The sequence below is a fragment of the Lissotriton vulgaris genome, chromosome 3_1, assembly GCF_964263255.1.
Source record: "Lissotriton vulgaris chromosome 3_1, aLisVul1.2, whole genome shotgun sequence".
Classification (NCBI taxonomy): domain Eukaryota; kingdom Metazoa; phylum Chordata; class Amphibia; order Caudata; family Salamandridae; genus Lissotriton; species Lissotriton vulgaris.
Genome location: NC_141689.1, coordinates 1,135,582,214 through 1,135,609,336, shown reverse-complemented (window position 1 = coordinate 1,135,609,336; position 27,123 = coordinate 1,135,582,214). Strand labels below are relative to the sequence as shown.

The following is a 27,123-nucleotide window of genomic DNA, read 5'->3' as shown; positions in this document are numbered from 1 at the left end:
CCGGTGTTCGTCGCAGTGTAGAAAGGAAGCGTTGCAGGACGTGTTGTCCCTCTATGCGGTGCAGGCAGCGGCCCGTTGACAGAGTCGGTGGATCCAAGGCTTGCGTTGCAGGGCGAGACGGTGCTTCAATGCGGTGCTTGCAGCTTGCGGTGCGGCGAACGAGCTGAAGTTCGAGAGATGGTGTTGATCAGTCCGGACAGCGGTGCGAGTCGGGCGGTGCGTCGCGAAGCGTGCGAGGCGGTGCCCAACTCCGGTGCGATCACAGGACTCAAAGTCAGCAGCAGTGACCGCGTCAGTCAGACCAGGTTGATTCGGTGTAGCAAGAAGTTGCATGTCGCGGTGCAGGCTACGGCTCGGTGACGGCGTCAGGACGGAGTCGGTGAGTGCAGAGCTTGCGTTGTTCGAGGCGGACATTGCTTGATGCGGTGCCTACAGGAAACTGGGCCGGTCATGAGAGTCAGTCACAGCTCCCTGCCTCTATAGCCACTTGTTTCCAGCAGCAATTCACAAAGGCTGGTGAAGTCCACTGGTCCTGGGACTTCGGTCAGGGGGCAAGTTCTCTTCCAAGCCCTTGGAGATCTTTGCACAAGTTGAAAGAAAAGTCCACAAAGTTCTTTCTCTTCCCTTTGGCAGTCAGGCAACCACTGCAGGCCAATCCCCTAAGCAGCACTTCAGCTTAGGAATAGTCTCTCCTCAATTTCTTCAGGTTCCTTCTCCTCAGCAGAGGTTTTGTCTTGTAAGTCCAGAAGTGATCTAACTTCTTGGGATCATGTTCCCAATACTTATACCCCAAAATCCTTTGCTCGCTGGCCTGTGCCCAGTTCAAGCCAGTTCTGAAGCACTCTGTTTACCAGACTTCCCCTTTCCTTTCACAGCACAGGGCAGGCACATCAGACGCCCCACAGGAGGTGGAGCTAGCATTGTGGAAGGCAAGTACAGACCTGGAGCACTTTGTTGACAGTCTTCCTTCTCTTCTTTCAGTGTGCAGGGCAGAGACATCAGACGCACCACAGGAGGTGGAGCCATCATTGTAAAGAGAAGGCCCAGCCCTAGTCAGGTCCCAGGTGCAACTACTCCCTCCCATCTAGATGCAGATCTCTCTATTCACCACCGGGCTGCCCCAGTCTGTCTCTTGGAATCACCCAGCCCTGTCACTCACAAAACCAGACGAAGGAATACACAACCTCGCAGAGGCGGGCTCAAATGGTTAGGCAAGCAAATACCTACTTTCTAAAAGTGGTATTTACAAACACAGAATATTAACCCCTTCGATGCTTGTGACAAGGTCAACTCGTCATGGGTGTTACCTGCGCTGTGCTTATGACGAGTTGACCTTGTCACAAACAATGGGATTTTGAAAATTGCAGCACACAGCGGGAATATGCAGCAGCAATGATGCGGTTAACACCTTGGCTGCTAGGGGGTTTTCCCCTCCTGCGCTGAAAATACTTGAATACTATAGAATCATGACAAGGTCAACTCGTCATAAGCACAGCCCAGGTAAAACCCATGACGAGTTGACCTTGTCATGAGCATGGAAGGACCACTTCCATGCTTGTGACAAGGTCAACTCGTCATGGGTGTTACCTGCGCTGTGCTTATGACGAGTTGACCTTGTCACATAACAAGGGATTTTGAAAATTGCAGCACAGCACGGGAATATACAGTAGCAATGATGTGGTTAAAATAAACTTCACTAAAAGATGTTTTTTTATTATTCTGTGTCCAGGCATACTGAACTCGAATTTCGACCATGTTCTCCGAGTCAGCTAGGATTATAAACATGTAATAATCTAGCAGCCCATTCTGGCCTATGGAGAACAGGTAGCCTTGCAATAGTGAAACACGAAAATGGCTGTAATTCACTATTAGGACATGCGACACACATCAGGGCTTGTCCTACCTTATACTTACAATGCACACTGCCCTTGGGCCTACCATAGGGGCCTACCATAGGGGTAACTAATATGAAGTCAAGGGAAGGTTTCGGGACTGGCAAGTGGGTGCACTTGCCCAGTCAGCATGACAGTACCAGACTGCACGCAGGCTCTGCAATGGCAGACCTTAGACACATTTTACAAGGCCGCTTCTGTGGGTGGCACAACCAGTGCTGCAAGCCTCACTAGCAGCATTTGGATTTACATGCCCTGGGTACACTCAGTGCAATGTACTAGGGTCTGACAAGTAAACCAAACATCCAATCATGGAACCACTAATCAATACATCAATTTACAGTAGGGAGCACTCGCACTGTGGCACTGGACAGCAGTGGCACAGTGCCCAAAACATCTAACACCAGCAAAAACACATGAGGCAACAAAAAAATGGAAGGGAGAACCACGCCAATGGTGCCAGATCTAACAATATCATAGTTGCTCTTACCGTTGTACATTTTGTTTGTGTTTGTATTTCTTTTTCTTGTTCATTGACTTAGGTCACTTTATTTTCTTTCAATAAGTGCTTCTGATGTAAAAGCTGTGAATAATCTATTATTGTATTATATATATATATATATATATATATATATATATATATATATATATATATATATATATATATATATATATATATATATATATATATATATATATATATTCTGTATTTAGTGGCTCTGTTCTGAATTTAGGAGCTCTGTTGCAGCTCGGGTCGCCTTCTGCTATAGTTAAAATATTAATTTATTGAGGAGCAATTTGATCCCTCGTGGGATTGATATGCAAAATTTCAAACATACAATAATTATTATTTCATTTGCATCAAAAGTAACCAGGCAACTGAAGTAAACGCGAGGGCTGACATATTACTTATAAAACATTAGTTTAACTAAAATAGATAAAATACACATTTAAAATGTCACAGCTAAGAATACTTTAGTCCCATTACAGTAGCCCGTCACAACTGTAAAATCCACAAAGGGCATCTCCTACTCTATGAGTCTACTGTTGTGTGAGGAACCTGTACCGGAGGGTGCGTTTACAGCTCATCACCTTCTAATAATGCATGACATGACATGCTCTGCAAAACATTCTTGATCAAATATGAATACATGGGAAATTTCAGTGAAACGTATTATCAATTTGACCAAGAATATTTTGGCATAAAATGTTTTGACGTACATTACTAAGAGGTGATGCGCTGTAGGCACACCCTGCTGTACAGGTTTCAGAAAAGAGGACATTATAAGCATCCAAAACCTCCTCTTGATAGGTTGTAAAAGGGATTCTGCTGTCATTACCTAAGGTACAGTTACTACATGAGGCTAATACACAAATTGTGACAGATTAATATCGACACAGGTATGCAATGCACTTTCTGCCACAAATATCCCACATTATTCAGGCCAGCACTTTATTTGCTGAAGGAGCTTTGGAATGCAATGAGCAGCATAGATAAACCTACAGACGGCTCTAAAATGAAACACTGAGGATTTCACGGCGCTGCCCACCTTCGTTTACAATCTTAATTAAGGGGTCTAATGGGGCCATCCGGTGAATGACGACCCAAGGAATCTCAAAACCCGAACTGACATCTTCAAACACACAAACAATCTGGAATGCTTGATGTTAGTGATGCAGGACTTGGCAAAGAGAACTGCTTTTTTAAGTCTGACGTTAGCCAAAATCTTTTGATTTTACAAAAATTATATGTATAATATACTTACTCAAAGAGGCTTTCAGCCAGCCCGTTTTACTCATTTTATCTGTTGTTGTGTCATTCACATGTTTCTTATGCCCACTACAGCATACAGCAAGGGGCAGCGGGTCAGCCTTCTGCAGCCACTGGCTAACTTTGCTTTGAGTGACTGCATTTTGCTGTTTTACTTGGAGCACATCCACACAAAAGGTAGTTCACTTTAGTGTGAGTGTTTTTGTTTGTACTTAATTATTACTTTAGTGCTGCCTTTGTGTTTACAGCCTGATGTAATGATAGCAGGACGATTTCTACCAGTTCTTCACAGCATAGGGCACGGTTCACATTTATCAGTACCTGCCTCACGCTGTAAATTCCTGTTGGAGCTGCCTTTTTATATGATTGCTCTTAACTCAAGAGTACACCAGATTGTGTGCATTTGAATTTATTCTTTATAAACTAACTCTCTTTTTAAAAAGCAAGCAATGAAGTGCATTTATACCTGAACTGTGGTATGTATTTCAATTGGGGACTACAGCTATACCTGTAGTCTGCATGACCTGCTTGTATGCCTTTTAAGTTTGCTTTTATTGCTCCTGTAAGTCGTGCTTATATAGATACTTAACTATATCATTAACAGAATTTGTGATGTATCGTTTATCTAGCTATTGATCTATTTATCTTTGCAACCTTCTCTATCAACCTCTCTCTGTGTCTATCTACCTGTCTGTGCATCTATCTACCTGCTTATCTATCAACCTGTTTATCTATCTACTGTCTCTCGGTCTACATGTCCGTCCTCTAACTCTCTCTGTGTCTGTCTGTCTGTCTTTCTATCTATCTTCGCAAGTCTACTATTTATATCTATCAAACTATATTTGCAAATCTATCTATCTATCTATCTATCTATCTATCTATCTATCTATTTATCTATCTATCTTTCTTTACAAGCATATCTGTCTTCGTGAGACTCTCTATCTTCTTTTCAAGTGTCTCTATTAATCTATCTGTGCAATCTACTCTATCTATTTGTTATAAAGATTTACAAAACCATTACAAAAAAAGAATTAACAAAGGCAAAAGGTTAGCACCCAACACAAGACTGATTGGCTTTTTAGATTGGGTCTTAGTTTGACCTTCTGATTTTACTACAATTATGTGTATATTTTTTGGAGTTTTTAGCCAGGCCTCATCCATAAGTCTGCTGTTGTTTCATTCTCGTGTTTCTTCCACCCATAGTCCACTTTAGCCATTGTCTGACTTTCTGCACAGTTTGTTACAACATGCTACCCTTTCACATGGGGAGACTTAGCTTGGCAGGCTGGGCTGGACTGTTCCCATTGGAGAAGGGTCAAGATTGGTTTGAGTATAGCTGTGTCCAAACTCAGTTGACATGCTGCACAAAAGAATAATGGACTGTGATGTGGCCCAAGTAATTACCAGTGGCTGAGAATAATCTAAGCATTCCGTCCATCACGTTTTATATACTTTTGTATATCACCCTAAGTGGGACAGATATGCCTAGACTAGGGTCCCATGCACATGGTGTCACTGGAACCAAGCTGTACCTGGTTAATGAGCCCATAACTAGGGCTAAACCGGCCCTGGGTTGCTTGTATTCAGGGAGGACAGGGCTCGGCAATTCAGACTGGACTGTTCCCAATGGAGCAGGGTAACGACTGACTTTCGTAGGGCTGTGCCAAAACTGAGGTGGAATGCTGTGCAAAAGAAAGATGGTCTGGGATGTGGCCCGACTCTTTACCAGTGGCTTAGATTAATTCAAGCATTCCATCCATCAAGGATATGCCCTGATATGTGTCCTATGCACACTGTGTCACTGGAACCAAGCTATAATTGGTTGATGAGGACTAACTAGGATGAAAACAGTCTTGAGATGCGTGTGTGGATGTGTAAAAGAACCATGGACTGAGACACAGCCCGAGTAACTACCAGTGACTGAGATTAATCCAAGCATTCCATTCAGCACATTTTCTTTACTTTTGTGCACTCTTCACATCCACACACAAAGTAGCTCCTTTAGTGCCAGGGACTACTATGAGAATGTTTGTCTTTTTGGACACAAAAAGGAATATGCTACTTACCAGTATGCATCTGTTCTTGGCATGTTGGGCCGCTAACATTCATATCTTGTGCATAGATCGCCGCCTAGTGTTGGGTCCGGATGATTGCACCTTGTTGTCCTGGAAGAGTCTTCAAAGATTCACGAGATAGGTGGCTCCTCCCCTGGACTACAGTGCGCATGGGCATCATCTCCATCCTCAGATTGTTTTTCGCCATTGTGGCAGGGATGGAGTCCAATACAATACTTGATGACCATGCTTACAAATAATTCTGACTGCCACAGCTGCGACAGGCACCGGGGAGGATGGGTGGGCGATATGAATGTTAGCGGCCCTACATGCCAAGAACAGATGCATACTGGTAAGTAGCATATTTCGTTCGAGGCATGTGGGCCGCTAAATTCTTATTTTGTGCATAGAATAAATAGCAGTTTCTCCCTTAGCGGTGGTTGCCTGAGCCAGCTGCAGCAGCCTGAAAGAGGGACCTTAGAACAGCCAGTCCTACAGCAGCTTGCTGCTTGGAATGTACATCAACACAGTAGTGTTTGGTGAATGTATGTATGTTATTCCATGTGGCTGGTCTACATATGTCCTCTAATGGAATGTTACCCAGGAAAGCCATGGATGCCCCTAGCTTGCGTGCTGAATGCGCTCTTGGGGGGACTGTTAGTGTGCGTTTAGCCCTCTGATAACAAATCTGAATACACTTAACAATCCATCTGGCTATACCTGATTTGGAAATGGGTTTGCCCTTGTGCTGTGGTGAAAAAGCAACAAAGAGTTGTTTAGTCTTCCTGAAATCCTTCGTCCTGTCTATATAGTGCAGGAGAGCTCGTTTGACATCTAATGTGTGCAGTGATCTTTCTGCCACTGAGTCTGGATTAGGGAAGAAAACTGGCAGTTCAATAGTTTGATTAATGTGGAACTGAGAAACTACCTTGGGCATGAATTTAGGGTCAGTGCGTAGTACCACCCTATTTGCGTGAACCTGTATAAAAGGTTCTTGAATGGTCAGGGCTTGCAGCTCGCTAACCCGTCTAAGCGACGTGATCGCTACTAAGAAGGCAACCTTCCAAGTTAGGAACTGTATCTCACAAGAGTGGAGAGGTTCGAAAGGAGGTCCCATCAGTCTGGTCAAGATTATATTAAGATTCCAGACCGGTGAAGGTGGTCTTCTGGGTGGAATGACTCGTTTGAGTCCTTCCATAAAAGCCTTTATGGCTGGCACTCTGAACAGTGAAAGGTGTTGCCTGTTCTGCAAGTAAGCCGCTATTGCCGCCAAATGAATACGTACAGAACTGTATACCAGATTGCATCTGTATAAATGTAACAGGTAACAAATAATGTTTTGTGTTGATGCATCTAGCGGGTTTATGTCATGGTTGGAACAGTAAATGACAAAGCAATTCCATTTGGCAGCATAGCAGGCCCTAGTGGTAGGCTGTCTCGCCTCCTTAATGACCATCAGGAGGCAGATTCAGATACCCAAATTCTATGACTTCAGGAGCCATATCGCAAGGTTTAACTGTTGTGGATTTGGGTGCTGAACCTCGCCATGGCTCTGAGTGAGAAGACTGGGTGTAAGACGCAGTCTTTGATGAGGCACCACGGAAAGTTCTAGGAACGTGGTGTACCATGCTTGCCTCGCCCACGTTGGAGCAACCAGGATGAGAGTCATCGAGTGCTGTCTGAGTTTCCGTGCCACCAGAGGTATGAGCGGGACCGGCGGAAAAGCGTACGCAAATCTGCCTGACCAGTTCATCCATATTGCATTTGCCCTGAGACCGCGGGTGTGGGAAACCTGGCGGCGAAGCTTGGGCATTTTGCGTTCTCGTTTGTGGCGAACAGGTCGATTTCTGGATGTCCCCACTGCTGGAAGTACGGTTGCAGCACCGAAGGATGAATCTCCAACTCGTGCACCTGATGGCTGTGCCTGCTGAGCAGATCGGTCATCTGGTTGTCCTGGCCTGGGAGGTGCTCCGCCATGAGGAAAATGTTCCTCTGAATGGCCCACTTCCACATGCTCTGTGCCAAGTGAGACAACTGTGGAGAGGGAGTACCTCCCTGCTTCTGAATGTAAAACATGGCCGTCATGTTGTCCGTCCGGATCAACACGACCTTGTTGCACAGATGTATCTTGAAAGCCTTCATTGCCATGAAGATTGCCATCAGATTGATGTGCATCTTCTTCTGTTGATCCGACCATAGTCCCTGCACTGTATAATGAAGGAGATGCGCCCCCCACCCCAGGAGGGATGCGTCCGTCGTGAGCACTATTTGTGGTACAGGCTCTTGGAACGGTCGTCCCTTGCAAAGGTTGCGTGGATTCCACCAATGCAGAGAGTTGTACGCACGACCCGTCACCAACACTAGGTCTTTCAATTGTCCTTGAGCCTGATTCCACTGCCGTGCTAAACACTCTTGGAGCGGACGCATGTGCTGTCTCGCGTGCGGGACTATGAATATGCAGGAGGCCATCATGCCTATCAACTGCAGAAACACTCGCGCCTGTAGTGAGTGTTGTGGTCTGAATTGCATGCTGTCAATTCGCACTGAGTTTGGCTGGGTTGTAGCTGTCACAGTGTCCAACGTCGCTCCCAGGTACTGCTGTACTTGAGTGGGTTGAAGATGCGACTTGGGAACCCTGACGTATGTTTTTTAACAGAAACATGGCTAAAACCACACACCACTCCGGCCATAACACTTGGAATCCCAGCAGGATATAAAATCTTACAACTCGACCGCCCGATAAAAATCGGAGGCGGATTAGCCATAATTTACAAAGACTGTTTAAAAGTCTCCTTAATTGAACAGAGTAGTTGCTCATCGATGGAAGTGATGATATTTAAGATAACATCAGGCTCTAAGGAAAACTGGAAAGGCGCTCTGATATATCGTCCTCCTGTGCCCAATACCGGTTTCCCCCTCTCTCTAATCGAGCTAATAGCACAACATCTTAAAGCTAAAGAAAACTTTCTCCTACTAGGGGACTTTAATATTCATGCTGATATCTCTGACCACCCAGACACCTTGTCCCTGCTATCGGACCATGCCCAGCTAGGATTTCAGTTGCAGAATAATGGGTCCGCCCACACAGGAGGACACACTCTAGACCTTATTTTTTCAAACGGCCCTACTATATATAGTCACCCACCGACCCGAGTCAACTGGTCAGACAATTATCTAATTGCATTTACCCTCCCCGGCTTAGCCAAACCTGCTAAACAACCCCCTGCTCCCCCCATATGGCGCAGACAATGGCATAGGGTCACCTTAGATGAGATCCAGAAAGTTTGGAAAGAACCTCACATAATAGCTACAGATGATGTAGAATCTGCTCTCTCTAAATATAATCTTGCACTAAGAGAAGCAGTAGACCTCCTAGCACCACTGAAACTTATGAAACAGCACCCTACATCAAAGCAGGAGAAATGGTATACGGAAGAGCTCAGAATAGAAAAGCAGAACTGTAGGAGGCTAGAAAAGGTATGGAGAAAATCCCATAGTGAAGACAGCAGGAAAAATCATTCTGAAGCTCTATCTTCTTATTATAAAAACGTACTTACTTTGATAACTTTATTTCGGTCATAGACCATAAAAGTGCAATAAAATATGTACAAGCACAGTGGTAAAATATAAATACATCGAGTTAAAAAGTTATTTAACAGTATAAAAACATCAGACTAGCGTCGCTCCGTCTCGTTTGGCCTTTGGCACCTTCTTGGATGTACTGATCTTCGGGTTGGCACCCGTTTGTGACCCCGAAGGGGCAATGACACTCCGAGCCTTCTTAGGATCTGATGGAACGAGGCTTTGCGAAACGAATACTGGTTTGACCAGTTTCGGTTTCGGTTTCGATTTATCTTTAGTCAGTTTCGGTTTCATTTTCGAAGGCGCCTCTTCCGACCTGAATTTCAAACAGGCCAAGCAACTCTCCTTGTCGTGGTCTGCAGACAGACATCTGTTGCACACAGGGTGCACGTCTGAGAGAGGGTACTTTGCGTTACAGACTGGGCAAGTTTAAACGGGGCCTGGAATTCCATCGTCGATGTCAATCTTCAATCGGGCCTAAAAAGCTGGGAGCACACGTGCTCAAGTATCCGGGAAACCGGATAAGTTAACTCAGAACCGAACGAAGTACAATACCGACGCTTAAAGAGGCCTTCTGGCCTGAAGAAAACAAGTTTTTCCAATAGGTTCCGAACGAGAGTCACGGAACACATCCGAACTCTTCCAGGACAACAAGGTGCAATCATCCGGAACCAACACTAGGCGGCGATCTATGCACAAGATATGAATTTAGCGGCCCACATGCCTCGAACATATTTTTCCTTTACTCAGTGTTTTAGTTTGGTGCGGGCCCGGCAGCTTCTAAAGAATAACGTTTTGCAAAAACCATGACAGAACAAAACAAGAATTGCCAAAGTCAAAAGGCTGGGGGCCAACACCAGACTTTTTGGCTTTGCCAATGATTGTTTTTCTCTAAATTGAACAGCCACTTTAAATCAATACAGTGCAGTAGCGCTAAAAAGTGCAGCGCCACAGCAGGGCTGATATCTATACATGCCTTTCAACCCACCTGTTGTACGCACTCACCTGCTTCACCCCGTGGGCTAAGCTATTAGTGCAACACGTGCAAAGTCTTCAGGGCTCAGGGGTGAGAGGGGCCCTCCGCCCTGCAAATTTGCGTGCCATTGATTTGGCTGTAGAGGTAGGCTCATCAAATCGAACTGGATAACTTATGTGGTGCCCATTGGAGTCACTCTTCATAAGGACTCTCTTCCCAAAAAAGCATTCTAGCAGTGGATCTATGACATTGGAAGAAAGTTTTACGAGCACCACATAAGATGTCCAATTAGATTGGATAAAATACGTGTTTCAAGGGACCATACTACTCCAGGTTGCTTCATACCCAGTCCTGATGAAGACCCTTACTGATGTTTCGTAATAACAGCAATTCTCAATGGTCAGGGGGCCAACAACTGATTTTATTTGCTTGTACTGAAACAAGTCCTGGGGGCAGCCAATAAAAGATAACCTTTTGCCCTGTGCATATGAAACTGACGAACCGTTCTAAAGAGAGTCATACCTTATGTATATGTTACTAAGCAATTGCACACAACCCCCTGTTTTTGCTCCAAAAGAACTGTTTGTCTCTATCTCCTAAACGATACCCGGGTTCTGAGGAATACAGGGTTACCCATGAAAGCTTAAGGAATTAGGACTTAGGGTACACTTACTAGGCCACTGAATCACCCTGAGTTGGCTCAAGGGGAGGGAGGCTATGGTGATATATACAATGCTGGGGCATTCCTCACCGAGCTTTTAATGTGCATCCAAAGAGGCTCTTTGTTTACTAGGAAAGGTTTGCTCAGGAAAACATTTGTACTAACGTAGCACACACAGGAAACACATGTTGCCTTTGAGCGCGTGCCTATCCCACAGTCAATAACACCTATGTAAACAATCTTCCATGCTCAAATCAACAAACATTTAGAAAAAAGTGTACTTACTTCTTGTTTCAACTTTTGCCATGTGCGCACATCATCCCATAAAATTTGAATGTGGCACAGTTCATTTATGTAGAATTCCTCGACTGGCAGCCCGATGTTAGCCTTCATATTTACCTACATCAAGCAGAAATTTTATATTTAAAAATGTATTTCTGGGTATGATGTAACCTGAATAATAATGTTACTTGCATATATCTTCAAGGTATGTAGATGTGGTGTTAAGAATTGTAAATCTTTACTTGTTTATATATACTTACCTTCTTGACACTGAATATTGAATATTTTGTATATGAAATTTTGAGAGGACAATATTAAAAACTTGATATTGTGGTAGAGAAACGAATAGGCTTACCTTATACAATTTATTCAGCATTTCAAAAATCAGGACAATGATCTCATAATCCTGGCGATTCATATGTGCACTGTTTAGTAGGTTCACAATGGCCTTTTTAAGCATGAGGACATGTTTATTCAAGGAGGAAGCTGGCAAAGAAGACCACAATTTCTCTAGGGACAGAAATAAAGTAGATTATTTATAGGTACTCATGATAATGGTGCCATCAGATACAATATAGTAAACACAGTTTATATCTGTACTTTTCCATCAACACAATGATTCTGATTAACTACGTAGGTACACAGATGTCTCCATTTACAAGTGTAAATTAAGGATCTGTATTAAAAAATGACTTCATAAACTTGTTCACACATACCCACACCAGTACAGTAAGCAAATCTGCTCAAAGGGGCGTAGGATTTCCAGGGCATGAATGCCTCAAGATATAGGTTAGCACACAGGTTGCAAGTGTTTGTCTGGGACTTACCTCTGCTAACATCAGCCCCCAAAATTGGTAGAGATGCAGGGGAGGGGTGTCTCAGCAGAGAAAAACAGTGGGCCCGATTCACAAAAGTAATCTGAGGCAAAATCCTAACTTTACGACTTTCGGTATTCACAAAAGGCATTTAGGAGTAGTAAAGTTAGGATTTTGCCTTAAGTTTGTCTTAAGTTTTGGTTTTAAGACAAAATCCTAACAAAAATTTGTCAAGGAGATATCATTGTGGAGAATTTTTTTAATGCTGGTAGGGTGGGCTGTATTTTGAACAACCTACGACCAAAGCAGTTATCACCAGTAGAATTATATTGTTACCTCTTGGGTTTGTTTACAAGCCCATGAACTTGGGGAAGATGTGGTGGGGGTGGTATGGGGGTGAATTCATACCTGATAGGGGAGCTGGTTGTCAGTACTCCCAGCAACAGATATCTAATATAGATTTGAGTAACTGCTTTGACCCGCTGAGTGGGCTACATGACCAAGATTGACTGGGCCCTGAGACTGCTAATCCAGGTCACACAAGAGTCACCAGCTGTGGGAAGCTGGCTCTGTATATAATATACCAAAATGAGGTATAGTATGCACGGAGTCCAGTGGAACCCCAATGATAGGCAGAGGTAAAAGTAGATAGCACCTTACTCTCTATTTGAGGTAGTGTGGGCAGGCAGTAAGGCTTTATCATAGGGTAGTGTTGAGCATTTGTTGTAGACAGTCAATCTGCCAATGATGTCACACTATCAAAGGCTGAACGCAGACCAATTTGATTTGTATAAAAATATTATTTAGTTGTATTTATTTCCAAGAACGAAGCAAGCCTGGCACAGGTAAGTGTATATGATACTTTTTAAGGAAGGTTGAACAATACAAGCGAGCTGAATGAAAATGACTTTGTTACAGGTCTGTAAATGCTTTAAATACAGTGGAAATTACTGTTAGATTACTTTGGATTACTTTCTGGATTACTTTCTAGATTACTTTTTCTACTTAGTGTGATATGCCTAGCTATCACACTGGGACATTTCCTAGAGAAAAGGTAAGTAAGCAGTTTTCTGTTAATTTCAGTTTTTCAATGTTTCACGCGCAGGCCACAAGGTTGTGGGAGCAAAGCTCCTGGTGTTAGGCTCACGGCAAAGGGGGATCCTGTTTAGCACACAAAGTGCACCCGCAGCGAAGCAGCGGCGACTGGGGGCAGGGTGCTGTTTTAGAGACGGGTGCCTTGTTGTTTTCAATGGGAGTTGCCGGTTTTGGATTTTGGTCCAGGAAGGATTCTGGGAGGAACCAACAGCTAAGCAGGTAAGTTGAGGGCTCGGGACATAGGTGCATCTCGGGTTCTCTTCTCTAAAGTGCAGGGCGGCTGGATGCAGGGGTGTCTTTTGAGGTCGGATTTCACCTTACCGGGCCACTCGAGGTTGGTGGTGTCGCCATACAGAGGCAGCCGGCGAATTTGCGGAGTCCTGGAGGTGTCAACCCACGGTGGACATGGACCCTGTAGCATTGAGGGACCTCGCTGGAACCAGTGGGCCTTCAGGATTTGGGATGTAGGCGGCAGGTGCAGTGGTGGTTCTAGGCGTCAGGTTTCTTTGTCCTCAGCAGGCTCAGAGTCTGTCTTGGAAGTTTCTTTTGAACAGAGCTGATGTTCACAGGAAATCCGGTCTTTGTTGAAGTCAGTCAGTCAGTCAGTCCTGCCAGGGTTCTGGAGGTCGCTGACTGCAGGACACAGCAATTTTTGGCGCAGGATATCTGGAAACCACAGACTAGCTGGTAGGTCTGGGGGCAAGTCACTTGTTCTCTGCAGTCTCCTCTGCTGGGCGTCTTCTTACGTCCTTCTTCGTAGGTTGCAGGAATCTGTCTTCTTGGTTCAGGGCTACCCCCTAAATACTATATTTAGGGGGCGTTTTAGGGGTCTTGAGGTCAGTAGCCAATGAGCTACTGACCTTAGGGTGACTACACCCTTGGTCTGCACGATGGTGGGCACTGAAGAGTGGGCTTCACCTCGCCTCCCCCACCTGTGGGGTGGGGTTGGCAGATGTGGGCACACCTTCCGGGCTGTGCTAATTTTTCCCACCTGTCTTCACGCCAAAAAGGAGGGGTGACAGGAAGGGGGCCTGCTCCTGATAGCAGAAGAGGCTGGGGTCGCATTACAAAGGGGGCAAGGCCTTTGAAGCTCCCCAGCCACAGATCGCTCTTCGTGGCCACAGGGAGGTGTGACCACCTCTGCCCAGGAAAGGCTTGTTTCTGGGCTCAGGGAGCGAAGGCTCCCACCCAGGGGTCCAGAAATATGTCTCGTGGTGGCAGGCTGTGTACCAGTCAGGGAACCCACCAGAGGCTGGTCGTTTTTCAGGGGGCATCCCTAAGATGCCCTCTAAGTGCATTTTTCATTAAATCCCACACTGGCATCACTGAGGGTTTAATGTGCTGAGAAGTTTGAAACCAAACTTCCCAGTTTTCAGTAAAGCCATTATGGTGTTGTGGAGTTCATAATGACAAACTCCCAGCACCATATACTCTTAAAGGCATGACTGCAATTACAATGTCTAAGAATTGGTCTAGACACTGTGGGGTACAGGGCTCAGGCACCTGTACCCTCACCACTGGCATAGTGCACACAGCTAGAGGGGTGGCTGACCTATGCCAGGGCAGTGGGTTGTAGGTATGGCACACAGGGATGTGTGTCATGTTCACTTTGTTATGCACCAACAAATGCAGCCTGCAATGGCAGTGTGTGTGTGTGTGTGTAAAGGTTTAGGGCCTTTAAGGGTGGCACAATAAGTGCTGCAGCCCTTAGAAGCCTTCCTTGGACACAGTGTCTTTTTTTTAAACTTTATTTTCCAATATGAAACACATACACATTTTGCAAATAATTCACCGTATTCATGCTTTCATACAAATTCACTTTGCAAGTTCTACATGGCAATCTTAATAGTTCAAGGACATTTGCAGTTAGAACGGCTAGTATAATGAAGCAACGTAACCATAATTACCCTGCTCAAGAAGGCTTGGCTCCAGCCCATTCCTATGTCTTGTCTCATATGCACATCTACTCGCCCCTAGATGACTTTCAGCGTATAAACATAATAATACAACACAAATTGTCGCTGTCAGTGCAGATGTGATTAAGTCTGACATAATCATCCCATGTCATTCGGCACAATACCACTTCCTGACTGAGAGTTTGAGGTTCGTGTATTTGCTGCTACATATGCCCGATAGGGTCCACATGTATCCCTGGGGCGTGAGGTTGATGGCATGATACTAGCATAGGTCTCTCCATTGATATTGCAATAAGCTTAACTTACCAGCCAGTCCTGTACTTTGGGAGCCGTCTTCCTACCCCAGTGTATGGAAACTTCTCTTTTTGCCAATAGAAGTATCAGTGATGTAAAGCTTCTGACCCCCTTTGGGAAGTTCACTGTGTACCCCAGAAGTGCAATCTCTGGAATAGGATTGAGAGGCAAACCGACTATTTTCCCAAGTGTAGAGTGGATGTCAACCCAGTAATTCTGTATTCGGGGGCACGTCCATGCCAGGTGGATGAAGTCAGCAGGAGGTGCAGTGCATTTAAACATGTATGTGGTCTAGATGCGTCCATCCAGTGTGCCTTGTTGAGTGTAACATAGGCGCGGCAAATACATTTAAACTGAAGCAGCTTGTGGTTGCTGTTAAGGGATATTTCTTTGGTGACCAAACAGCATTTGGACCACTGCTCGTCCGTTATTTGCCCGCCTATATCCGCCTTCCAGTCTTGTTGGAGCTTAGTGTCACATACTGGTCTCATATTGGCGCTAGCTTTGTACATTTTGGAAATGAGACGTGCTCCGTCAGGGTTCTCTATCACTAGTGTGAGTGGGGGAAACGACTCAGGTTCAATTGGAAATGTGAGGACCGTAGCCCGTAGGGCTGATCGCATTCGGGTAATAATAAATTGGGTCATAAAACTGCTGTCCGTGTACCGTGCGTCGTCCCCAAGTGAAAAGACATGCCCCCAGGACACAGATCCACTATTTTGACAACGTCCAATGCAGCCAGTGTGCGCTGCACCAGGCCTTCCCCAGTAATTGGGAGCCACCTAGCGTTTGGCAGATGAAGGGAGGAGGAGTATAAGGTCATAGCTCCAGTGAGTTTTCTCAATTTTTCCCATGCCCAGCTGGTAGTGGACATTGTTAGTATGTCACGTGGGTCGCGAGGGAAGCCCCTGGGAAGCACTGTAGACAATCTGTCGGGAAGGACAAGATCCACCTCCAGTCGCAGAAATGGTATTCTTGCGTCTGGGTGGAACCAAGCGTGTGCATAGCGACATTGTGCCACTAAGAAATATGATTGCAAGTCTGGTACGTTATACCCTCCCCTTTCGTATGGGAGTGTAAGGATGGACCAACAGATACAAGGCTGTTTCCCCCTCAGATCAGTCGAGTGATATGTGATCGTAATGTACGAAAAAAAACGTCAGTGAGGGGTATGGGTTATATTGAAGAGATATAAAAATTTGTGAAGAACGACCATCTTTAGAATTGCTACCCGACCAGCTAGTGATAATGGTAACCTCAGCCATTTTTCAACTTGTGTTTCTAAAATATGAACTGTCTGCCCGTAATTTAAGCGTATGATTTGTGTGGTGTTTAGGTGGATGTGGATCCCAAGATATTTTGCAGACACCATTCGAGGGGGTATTCACATTCCCACAGTGCAGTGCTTGTGGTTAAGGGAAAAATGATGGACTTATGCCAGTTTATGCCTAGCCCAGAGAATCTGCCAAAGCGCAGAATTTCCCTGATGAGGGGTTCCTAAGTTGGTATGAAGTTGCGCCTAAGTTAAGCCGGTCTGCGCCCGTCCGCGACGGGCCGGGACCAGGGGCCACAGACCCTGCCCTTCCTCTGGTTTACACTTCGGCCCAACTGTCTGCACATCTCGCTACTGTCCCACCCTCCCCTTCCTTATTGCACCGTTTAAACACTCTTGGTATCTACGCCCCTCACTCCCCCTGTTCCCTCTCAGTCCCACCCAGCCCTCCCTCCCCTACGTCTCGTACTTCCCCTGCCACTTGCCCCTCTTCTGGTCCCTCGGCAGCCTCTGCTTTTCTGCTCAACACCCGCTCTGCAGCCAAAAATCAAACGGCACTCTTCAATCTTCTCAACACTGATTCCCCTGATTTCCTATTTCTCACAGAAACCTGGTTCTCCTCTGATTCTCTTCCAGACCTCTTGGCCATCCTTCCTAATACCTATTATGCCCTCCGAGCAGACCGCCCTGACGGCAAGGTTGGAGGGGGTGGGGCTATGATAATCCGTCTTCCCTGAAATTCCAACTTCTCGCTCACCCCCCCCATACCCAATGTAGACTACCTGGTGGCCCGTTCCCTGAATCTCCCTTCACCTCTCACTGTTGTCCTCATGTATCGCCCCCCTCAAGCTTTGCCACTGTTTGTGTCCATCTTGCAGGATCTCCTGGCCACACTGGTGGTTAACAACTCTTCGCTGCTACTGCTTGGCGATTTCAACTTTTGGCCGGGCGACCCCAGGGAGGACTCTTCGTCTAAAGACTTTTCTGCTACACTTCAGTGTCTCAAATTCTCATCTCACGTCACGGCCCCCACTCACATCCAGGGTCACATCCTGGACCAAATCTGGTCTTCACGTTGTAACGTCTTATCTACCTCCATCCTCCCCTGCGTCTGGTCGGACCACTCTATGATCTCATTCTCTATCCACTTGGGTCCAGCAGAGAAAGCCCCTCTGCCTAAAAACATTCTGGCTCGAAGTTGGAACCAGACCGACCTTAACGCCCTCTCATCTTCCCTGGCCTCATCTGCCCCTGACCTGACTGACCTGTCCCTGGAAAGTCAGGCTGATGTCATCAGCACCTGGCTCTCTTCCTCCGGCGACCAGGTTGCCCCGCTCAAGAAGGTCAAATCCGTCCGCCCCTACGACGCGCATAAATGGTTTACCAGCGACCTCAAAGCCCTTAAACTAGATCTCAGGCGCTCGGAACGCCATTGGAGACGGAACTACTGCCCCACTCTCCGCCTCAAATACAAAACTCTTCTCAATGACTACAAAAAAGCCATCTTAGCGGCCAAAACAAAATACTTCACCGAGAGAGTGGCCCTCTCTGCCAATAAATCCCGAGAAATCTTCTCATTAGTCCATAACCTCGCCACTTCCGATCGCACTTGTTCTCCTCTTGTTCCATCTCAAACTTTCTGCTCCTCACTGAACGACTATTTCATCGACAAGATTATCAACATTAAGGCCAACATCCCCATTGTGCCTCAACCTGAACTCTCTGGTTCCCTTCCTCTGCCCTCCTCCTCTTTGGACCATTTTCAACCCATTTCTTCTGAGCTTTTTCTCGACTTGCTAATTAAGGTTAAGTCTGGTTCTCCTGCGGACTGTGCTCCCGCACGGATTCTTAGAACTCTTTACACTAGTTGCCCTGTCCCTCCCCTCACTTTTCTTAATGCTTCTCTGGCTTTGGGTTCTGTCCCTTCTTCATTCAAATCCGCTACAGTTCTCCCTATTCTTAAAAAACATGGTCTAGACCCCTCTCTCCTATCTAATTTCAGGCCTATCTCTCTGCTCCCTTATCTAGGGAAGATCCTTGAAAGCCATGTTACATCCTGCCTGTCCACCTACATCGAGGAGAATCATCTTCTGGCCTCCCACAAGGCGGGTTTTCGCCCTGGCCATTCCACTGAGGGAGTGGTCCTTGCGGTTCTGGACGAACTCAAGGGGAAAGCTGACAGCAACCTCCCCCAAGCTCTGGTCCTCCTCGATTTGTCCGCTGCGTTTGACACGGTCGATCATGCCATTCTTCTCGATCGTTTCAGCGCAGCGGGCATCCAGGGCACTGCCTTTTCATGGATCGCGTCCTTCCTTCAAGGCAGGTCGCAAGCGGTTCACCTTTCCGGTTTTTCCGCTCCCCCTCGTCCGGTCACCTGTGGGGTCCCTCAAGGCTCCTCCCTCTCTCCACTTCTCTTTAATCTTTATATCCGCCCTCTTATCTCTTCTCTTCTCGAGCTGGGGGTCTCTGTGACGCTGATGACCTCCAGCTCGTCTTTGATCTTTCGTCCCCTTCTGACTCCCTTCCCAAGTTCTGTTCCACTTTAGTTTTTATTTCTCAGTGGATGAGCTTCAATCATTTGAAGCTCAATCCGGACAAGACAGAGCTTGTCCTCACTGGTGGTCCCTCCAACCCTTGGTCCCCGGTACACTGGCCCCTTTCCTTTGGTCCCCCTCCCTCACCAGTTTCTTCTGTTCGGACCCTGGGCATCAAGGTCAGCGACGATCTGTCCATGCATGCCCAAATAAGCTCCGTTGTGTCCTCCTGTTTCTTGTCCCTTCGTTTAATCCGTAAGATTTCCCGTTTTTTTTCTGTAGATGCCCTCAAAACCATCGTCACGGCTCTCATCACCTCTCGCCTGGACTATGGGAACGGCCTGTACGTAGGCATCCCTGCCTATGAAACCCGCCGCCTCCAGGCCATTCAAAACCAGGCAGCCCGCCTCATCCTCCGCCTTCCCAAATCTTCTCACATCACCCCTGCACACAAGTCCCTTCACTGGCTCCCGGTTCATTTCAGATCCTACTTCAAACTAGCCTGCTTGGCCTTTCGGGCGCACGCTCGCTCCGCCCCACATTTCATCAATTCTCTCATCACCTCTCACGCCCCCAGCCGCACTCTCCGCTCCTCATCACTTTCTCTCCTCCACGTTCCCCGTTTCCGTAAATCACGCACAGGGGGCACCCGATTCTCGGTTCTGGCCCCCCGGTTCTGGAATAGTCTTCCTCTTTCCATTTGTTATATCCCTATCTACACCCACTTTCGTAAGGCCCTCAAAACTTTTCTTTTTTCTCAGGCATTCCCCAGCTAGTCCCCTTGGGATCTCTCTGTGAGTCTTGATGAGTCCTCAGCGCCAGGAAGCCGCTTGGTCGCAGTGCGCTTAACCAAGTTTCTTTTTTCATTTCATTTCATGAGGTTCCCAGACATATAGAATGGTGATGTCTGCAAAGAGGGAAACAAGGAGGAGGCCAGTGTTAAACTGCAACCACCGGTACAAGTAGCGTTCTTGAAAATGCCCGATGAGTGGGTCCATTTCCAATATGAATAGGAGAGGGCATAGCGGACAGCCCTGCCAGGTTCCACGGAAAAGCCCAAAGGGTCTGGAAAGTATGCCATTTAAATGGAGTCTTGCCGTGGGGCAGCCGTAGAGTAGAGCAGTTGTGGTGCTGAAACCAAATGGCATGCGGGGACAGAAGGTCCTTATATTCTTTTTAAAAATCCCCTGTAAAGCTGTCTAACCCAGCGGCCGTGGAGCCCCGGAGAGAGTCGATGGCAAGTGTGACGTCGGCCACTCAGATGGGTTCCGCCAAGAAGTCCTGCATATACCTCTCAAGGTACACCAGTGCAATCTCGGAGAGATATTCATTCTGGGCTGTACTGTCCGGCCCAATCCTGGAAGTGTACAGTGAGGTGTAATAATCTAGGAACTTGTTGCGAATGCCGGAGGTCTTGGTGAGTGTGCTACCAGTGGAAGAGTGGAGTTCAATGATGTATGATTTATTGTAAGGTGGCCTCAATATTTGTGTCAGTGCTCTCCCAGTTCGCTCCACCTCCTCATAAAGCCTGGCCGTGTGGTATTTCCTCAAGTATAGTATCTCCCGTTCGGCTGTCTCTCTTTACTCAGACAGCAGGGCTAACCGCTTTGTCTCTTCTATAGGGTCCAGGGTCCCCGTGGTTTTGGAGTCTAGTGTGGTGATGTCATGTTTGATGCGAGTGATCATGTTGCGGCGGTCCCTCAGCACCCCGGTGTGTTTAGTGATATAGACACCCCTAATAACTGACTTGAAACCCTCCCACAGTACTGCCCAGGAGCTCTCAGAGCCAGTGTTGATCTTGAAATAGTCTTCAATGGCTTCTTGTATTTCAGCCTTGAATGGTTCATCATGCAGGGCTCGACCCGGTAAGCGCCACTGCCGTTCATATCACTCTGGTTGTGGGAGTTTCAGATGTAACATTATCAGGGAGTGGTTGAGTATGTCCTAGGAAGTGTTGTAAGGGAGTCAAACCAGTTTGTAAATTAAGGGAAGAGAAGCCAATAGTCTATCCTGGTCCAGGTGCTATGTTGACCAGAATAATGAGTGTACTCAGTTAGCATAGGCCTTCGGCTCTGCCATATTTCTGATAGTGTGAACTGATCGCAGAGGTCCTTCAGAGCTCGTCGTGCCTGAGGTTTGGTGTCAGGGGCTCCTGAGGTGCTGTCAAGCCTAGGGTCCAATAGTAAGTTAAGGTCCCCTCCCAACAATAATTTTTGAGGCATTTGTTTTGCAAGTTGTGCGCCTGGTGTGTCAAAGAACTCAGGGTAATCAGTATTTGGGGAATAAACGTTGACCAGTGAAACCCTGTGGCCACTGAGTGAGCCAGTGACAATGATGTATCTGCCCTCGGGATCTCGGACAACGTCACTGAGACTAAAGGGGACTTTTTTGTGTATTAAAATGGCTTTGCCTCTAGCATAGCTGCTGTAGTTGGCAACGTACCTGTGCGCACCCCAGCTGGCGCTGAATAGCGCTGCATCCGTGGGAGGGGGGGGGGGGTTGTGTTTCCTGCAAATGGGCTATGTGTACCTTGTGTCGGAGCAGTTAATGGATCACCTGTCATCGTTTACGATTATCATTGAGGCCTCTGACATTCCAAGAAATCAGGGTTAGAGCCGAGGGTCCCTCACTGTTCCATAGACGCGTCTTCAGTGCAAAGTCTACAGTCTAACCTGAAAGAACTGCGGTGAGTGTCGAACATTTGCTAGTGATTGTGAACAAAGGTGTGTTAAATAACTATTGAATCATATAACCCCATCAACCGCCCCCCCCAGCCACTTTCAACCCAAAGGAGGCCAACCCTCTTTAAGTCGTCTGACAAAAGTACAATTCTACTTCAAGCTTGACTGATGTGGCCCAAGCATAGTACCCCATTGTAAAGATAAACAAACTCAAAGGATAAACCACAGAGGTGGCAATGCCGGTCAAAACCAGCAAAATGACATCATAATGTAAGATGTATAAAATGTTCCCAATTGGATACATTAGAATGAATAAATTCCAGTGAATGTGTTTACCACTGCCGGAATTCGCAAAGAGTTCTGCGCTAGCATCTGAGCCGCTATGAGGTGGAGAAGGGAGGAACCTTTCCGCAGTTTGCTGATTGTCCCACTGTTTATGTGTCCAACAGAATTCTTGAGCCTCTGTTGGCCTGTAAAATATGCGGGTCCTGCCTCCGACATCAATTCTCACTCTTGCAGGGTATAGCATGCCATATTTGAGGCCTAGGTTTCGCAGAGTGGCCTTCACCCCATTAAAGTTGCGTCAGGATTCCTGGACCATAGAGGTGAAGTCCAAATAAAAGGACAATTTGGACCCCTGCCAGTCTACTTCGCCACGCTCTCTTGCCAGCCTCAGTGTTGTGTTACGATCTCTAAAGTTCATGAGGCGTGCTATTATGGGCCTTGGAGGGAGGCCCGGTTTAGGTCTGGGGCCCAGCGACCCATGGCCCCTTTCCACCAAGAAGCCAGCAGTGAATGCCTCTTTGCCAAAGAGTTCAGTGAGCAACTTCTCAACAAAAAGGTCCATACTTCCGGTGGCTGTTGACTCCGAAACCCCCATGACCCGGACGTTGATGTGGCGACTGCGGGTCTCCAAATTTAAATTTTTTATGGCGAATTCTTTTAGAATGTGTTCCGCTCATTCCAGTCTCTTGAGGGACTGTGCAGTCCCATCTTCAATGTATGAGATGCGAGCCTCCGCAACATCTAGTGAACCTGATCGTGAACATGGATTTTGGCCCCCCAGCCCTGCGATGTTCTTGTCTAAGGCATCGAAGTAAGAGTCTAGGGCCTTGAATGCCGCCCTCATTTCTTGCATCATGGAAGCAACGGCCGACTCGGTAGTCGCAGAGTGAACCATGGCATGTGAGTTGTCGGCCATTTATGAGGATTACGAGGGTGCTTTGTCTGCCACTTTCTCGAACGGGATGGTTCTCTGTTTGGGATCCTTGTGGCCCATGCTGCACTAGAGGTACCAGGGACTAATATGCAGGCCCGGTCCTAGCCATGGGCGGGATGGGCAGCTGCCCAGGGCCTCGCGCTCAGGGGGGCCCCGCCGCCGGCCCGCAGTTGCGGGAATAAATAAATGATGGGGGTAATTTGGAAAAGTGCTGCGCAGTCACAGTGAGCACAGCACTCGCGCAGGGGCTGGGCCGCAGGCCCGCAGGCAGCAGTAACTAACTAAGGCAGGGAAGGAGGGAACAACACTGCCTGCGCACGCACGCAAACCTGACCGTGATGCCTGCACGCACCCCCCACCACCTAGCTTGGTGGTGGTGGTGCGTGCGTGCCCTGGTGGTGACGTGACGCTGGCCTTGAATCCTCATGCAGGTGACAGTGGGTCCCATGGCCGTCAATATGGTAGCGCGCGAAAGCGCTACCAATGACGGCCCTGGACAAGATTTTATGGCCAGCACCCGCTCAGTGTGACGCACTCAGCATGCGCACACGCCATACGTGACCTGGCAGTCAGTCACTACTCGGATCGGGCGGCGGGCCGCGTGGGCCGGGCTGCAGGCAGGAGTCGGACGTCGTAGCGGGCCCCAGCCTAGTCCTCCTCGTTGAGTCCGTCGTTGTTGAATCTACGTTAAGGTAAGAGACCTGCTTCAGTTCAATTTGTATTATATATTATTATACTTACGTTAAAATGTCAAAAAATCGATGCCGAGAACATTGTGTAAATCTCCGGCATGCATCGAGCAGCTCTCACGGGCTGTGGATTTATGGGGCACCGGGCCTTTCCTCCTTTGTGTAAGCATATGTAGAATTGGGAGGCAGGGAGAGGAAGGAACAGCTCTGTATAGTAAAAGCTTAGCTTTTAATTTACCTCAGAGTGTGATGAAACCAATCATTCTTCCTCCTGCTATCACCCTCACCCACCTAGGTGGAGCGACCGAAGGCAAGATGAGAGCACCACTCTGGCCGTCTCTCGCACAAAATACCAAATCACTTCTCCCATAGTCATATTGCCTTTTAAGACTCTTTCAAACATTTTTTCAGCTTCAGGACTCCTGATCTGGCAAAGGCCTATGTCTAATACTTAGGAACACTTTCTACCCTTTTACTAGTGGAAAACACGCCGAACATCCAATACAAATCTCTCATCAATTCCCATGGATGTGTTTTGCAGCCCCCTTCAATGTTTAAAAAAGGAAAACCAGAATGCCAATAGTAAGTGAAAAGCCACTAGGCTGAAACTAGTTATCTTTGCTGCCTGCTCATGTTGTCTCACACTAAAGCTACTGGTAAGTGCAGTACATTGTTTACCAACATTCTTTCATGTTCTAAAACGTTAACACTTTAAAGTATTTATTTTTCATTGCCATTCAACAATCAGTATTTTAATGGTTATGTATTTCACAGCAATGGTCTGATTAAGGGGACTGTATTGATTTGGGGAAAGGTTAACCACAACTGTTGGTTACAGAGTGTTTTCCTATTAAGTACATTACCTTTCTCTGAAAAGGAGATCCTTGTAAACATGTAAGTTAAAATATTGTCACAGAGCTTGTATGAACAATTTGTGAGTTGTGAAAATATCTTCCTGATGAGCAAATAAAGGATGTAGAGATGCAGACTCTTTCAAACAAGCGTTCCCCAGTGGTGTAGCATGCTAGTCATCCAGTAATGTTCTTCGGTGCCTTCTCCGGGACCGGGATCTACTAGATAAATGCAATTAAAATATGGTTGATTGAACACACAACACACTTTCTGGGGTTCTAGATAAATCTTGAAAGGTTTGTATATCCTTCTATTCAGTTAGTATTGGCCTACACCACTCTGCAGAGTACGTAATCTTTTCTGAGCAATATCAGCTAGTTCTTTTGGACAGATTGGCCGGGTTTGCTGATTCAGGCTGCAGCGGGCCAGCCTTTCAGATCACTGTGATGCATTTGCCCCCAAGAGTTACCTTGTTTTAATACTTGATTATGTGGCAGCTCTCACCCTCATGTCAGTTTGACAAACTGCTCACATCCTCATGCTTCAGGCCCACTGCATGTGAGGTAGCTCCTGCGCCAGCTCCCTCTCCTTCCTCACACTGTCCTTCATCACATCCTCGAAAAGCAATACACATGCCAGCCTTTTGCCTCAGATCACGGCTTGTGATCTGTCGGAAACCTTTCCTTATGAAGTGTGATGTTCATCATGCTCAGAACTAAGCCAAGGATCAGAGCTTCCCTGAGTTCATGTATTCTTAGATATGGATGAAACCTTCTACATGCTACTGGTCAGTGCTGTGCTGCATGCAGAGCCATGATAGAAACAGAGTTACTCCTGGACCTCAGTGTCCATGGGTCCTGGAGGAGTCTCAACCAATGGTGGGCCTGCAGCTGTTGATTGTACTTTTGTTTTTTATCTAACAATATCAATCATGTTTTGTTTGATGGGGAGGAAGTGGCTGATACTATGGAGGGCTCAATCGCAAGGAACCGGGGAATAAAAGCAACCGGGAAGTTTGTTAAAATTTGGGGTACTTTTTTAGAATAGTATATGATTATAGAAGACAATAATAGTAGTAGGCCTTAGGGAATGTATTTGTGTTATCCCATTTCTTTATTTTTGATCCAGGACTATACATCATTTATCCATTTGCTCTTTGCTCTGTCTTATTGTTACATGTGGAGTATGTGTAATGCAAAGAGTCTGGCGCTACTTTATTTACATTTTGATCTGTACCGTTATTTTATATTATATGTTTTGTAAAAAATGTATTTGTTGATCACCTTGACCTGCTTGTCAATAAAAAAAAATAAAAAAAAGGAAGTGGCTGATAGTTTCATAATTCACACGCACATTTATATATTCCCCTAGGATGCATGATGCATCTTCTGCAAGTAAGTGAATGCTTGTTACTAGTGTTTTATGTAGAGTGCAAATAGCCCTTTCCCTACCACACTGGGTGCATCTGAGCACCATGTGTTTTTAAATATTGTCTTTTATTTCATTTTTACATGATGAGTGCTACGCAGGTGTCTCAAGGCCACTAATGTCATAAATACACCTCTTTGCTTGTACCTTTAGGTGCGTGAGGAAAAAGATGACAGTGTGTGCCACGTGATTTGCCGTACATTCTCACCAATTAATTTGCTGTGATTGTGAAAATATTTCCATGGCAAATCACTGCAGAAACCCAATCACATAGTAACCTAGCGAGCCTAGGAGCTTTAGTTTGGGGGTTATGGTGTGAGGTGTGTTTTTCTACAGTACATTCGGCTGTGAAATGTATACTGCTGTTTTCTTGACCCTCTGGTTCCTTTGGAATTTGGGGGCATGTCCAACTAATCATTCAAGGAGAATGCAAGTGTTACACTCATGGATATTTGCTCACCTGTTTTCCATTCCCTATACTTTTTATCCATGTTACTGGTATCCACATTAGTTTGCTTCACTGATGCCAAATAACTAAGATCAAAAGTCCTGCGAAGTCACTTTCTGTGATGTCACTTGGAGGGGCCTCACATCTTCCCTTTCGCCCGGGGCCTCAGAAGGCCTAGGACCGGCACTGCTAATATGGTGCAAGGTCGGAGCGTGGAACAGCAGGTTCGGGAGCCAAGTCAGTCGTCATGGGCCATTCGCCGTGGGGGCCTTGGGACCTCAGTTGCGCCGGGTGGTCACCTAGAGCTCTGCCCGAAAGACACAGGATGGCAACCCGGGTGAGCTCAGTCAAAATGGCGTCTCCAGGTTCTTTATCTAAGCCCTCACAGGTGGAATGAAGAGTAGCCCCAAGGACCAGGATTGGAGGATATCTGAAATTGTCAGGTACAAAAATGGCCAGTGAAAGGGTTTTGAACGTTTGCACAGGCTGTTTGTGCTGATCTGAATGTGCAGGCTCCAGATTTGTGCGTGCCCACAGGGTCTTAGAAGATGCAGTGCTGGGCGGCCATCTATGGAGCACTTCATGGATTTGAGGTGCCGTGGCCCCAGAGGTGTTTATGGCTGATTACAGTGCAGGGAAGGCAATGGGCCGAACCGCTACG

General features: G+C 46.5%; 1 protein-coding gene across 2 annotated transcripts in view; it reads right to left on the bottom strand.

Annotated features, from left to right (window-relative positions):
• Positions 1-27,123, bottom strand: part of LOC147727539 (E3 ISG15--protein ligase HERC5-like) — a 324,404-nt gene that overhangs the window by 147,728 nt on the left and 149,553 nt on the right. For both annotated transcript variants that reach the window (XM_086961610.1, XM_086961611.1), the window contains 2 exons: positions 11,574-11,728; positions 11,222-11,335 (listed from right to left, as the gene is read on the bottom strand). In XM_086961610.1, coding sequence (XP_086817736.1) covers positions 11,222-11,335; positions 11,574-11,728 — 269 coding nt within the window. The remainder of the gene's footprint in view (positions 1-11,221; positions 11,336-11,573; positions 11,729-27,123) is intronic.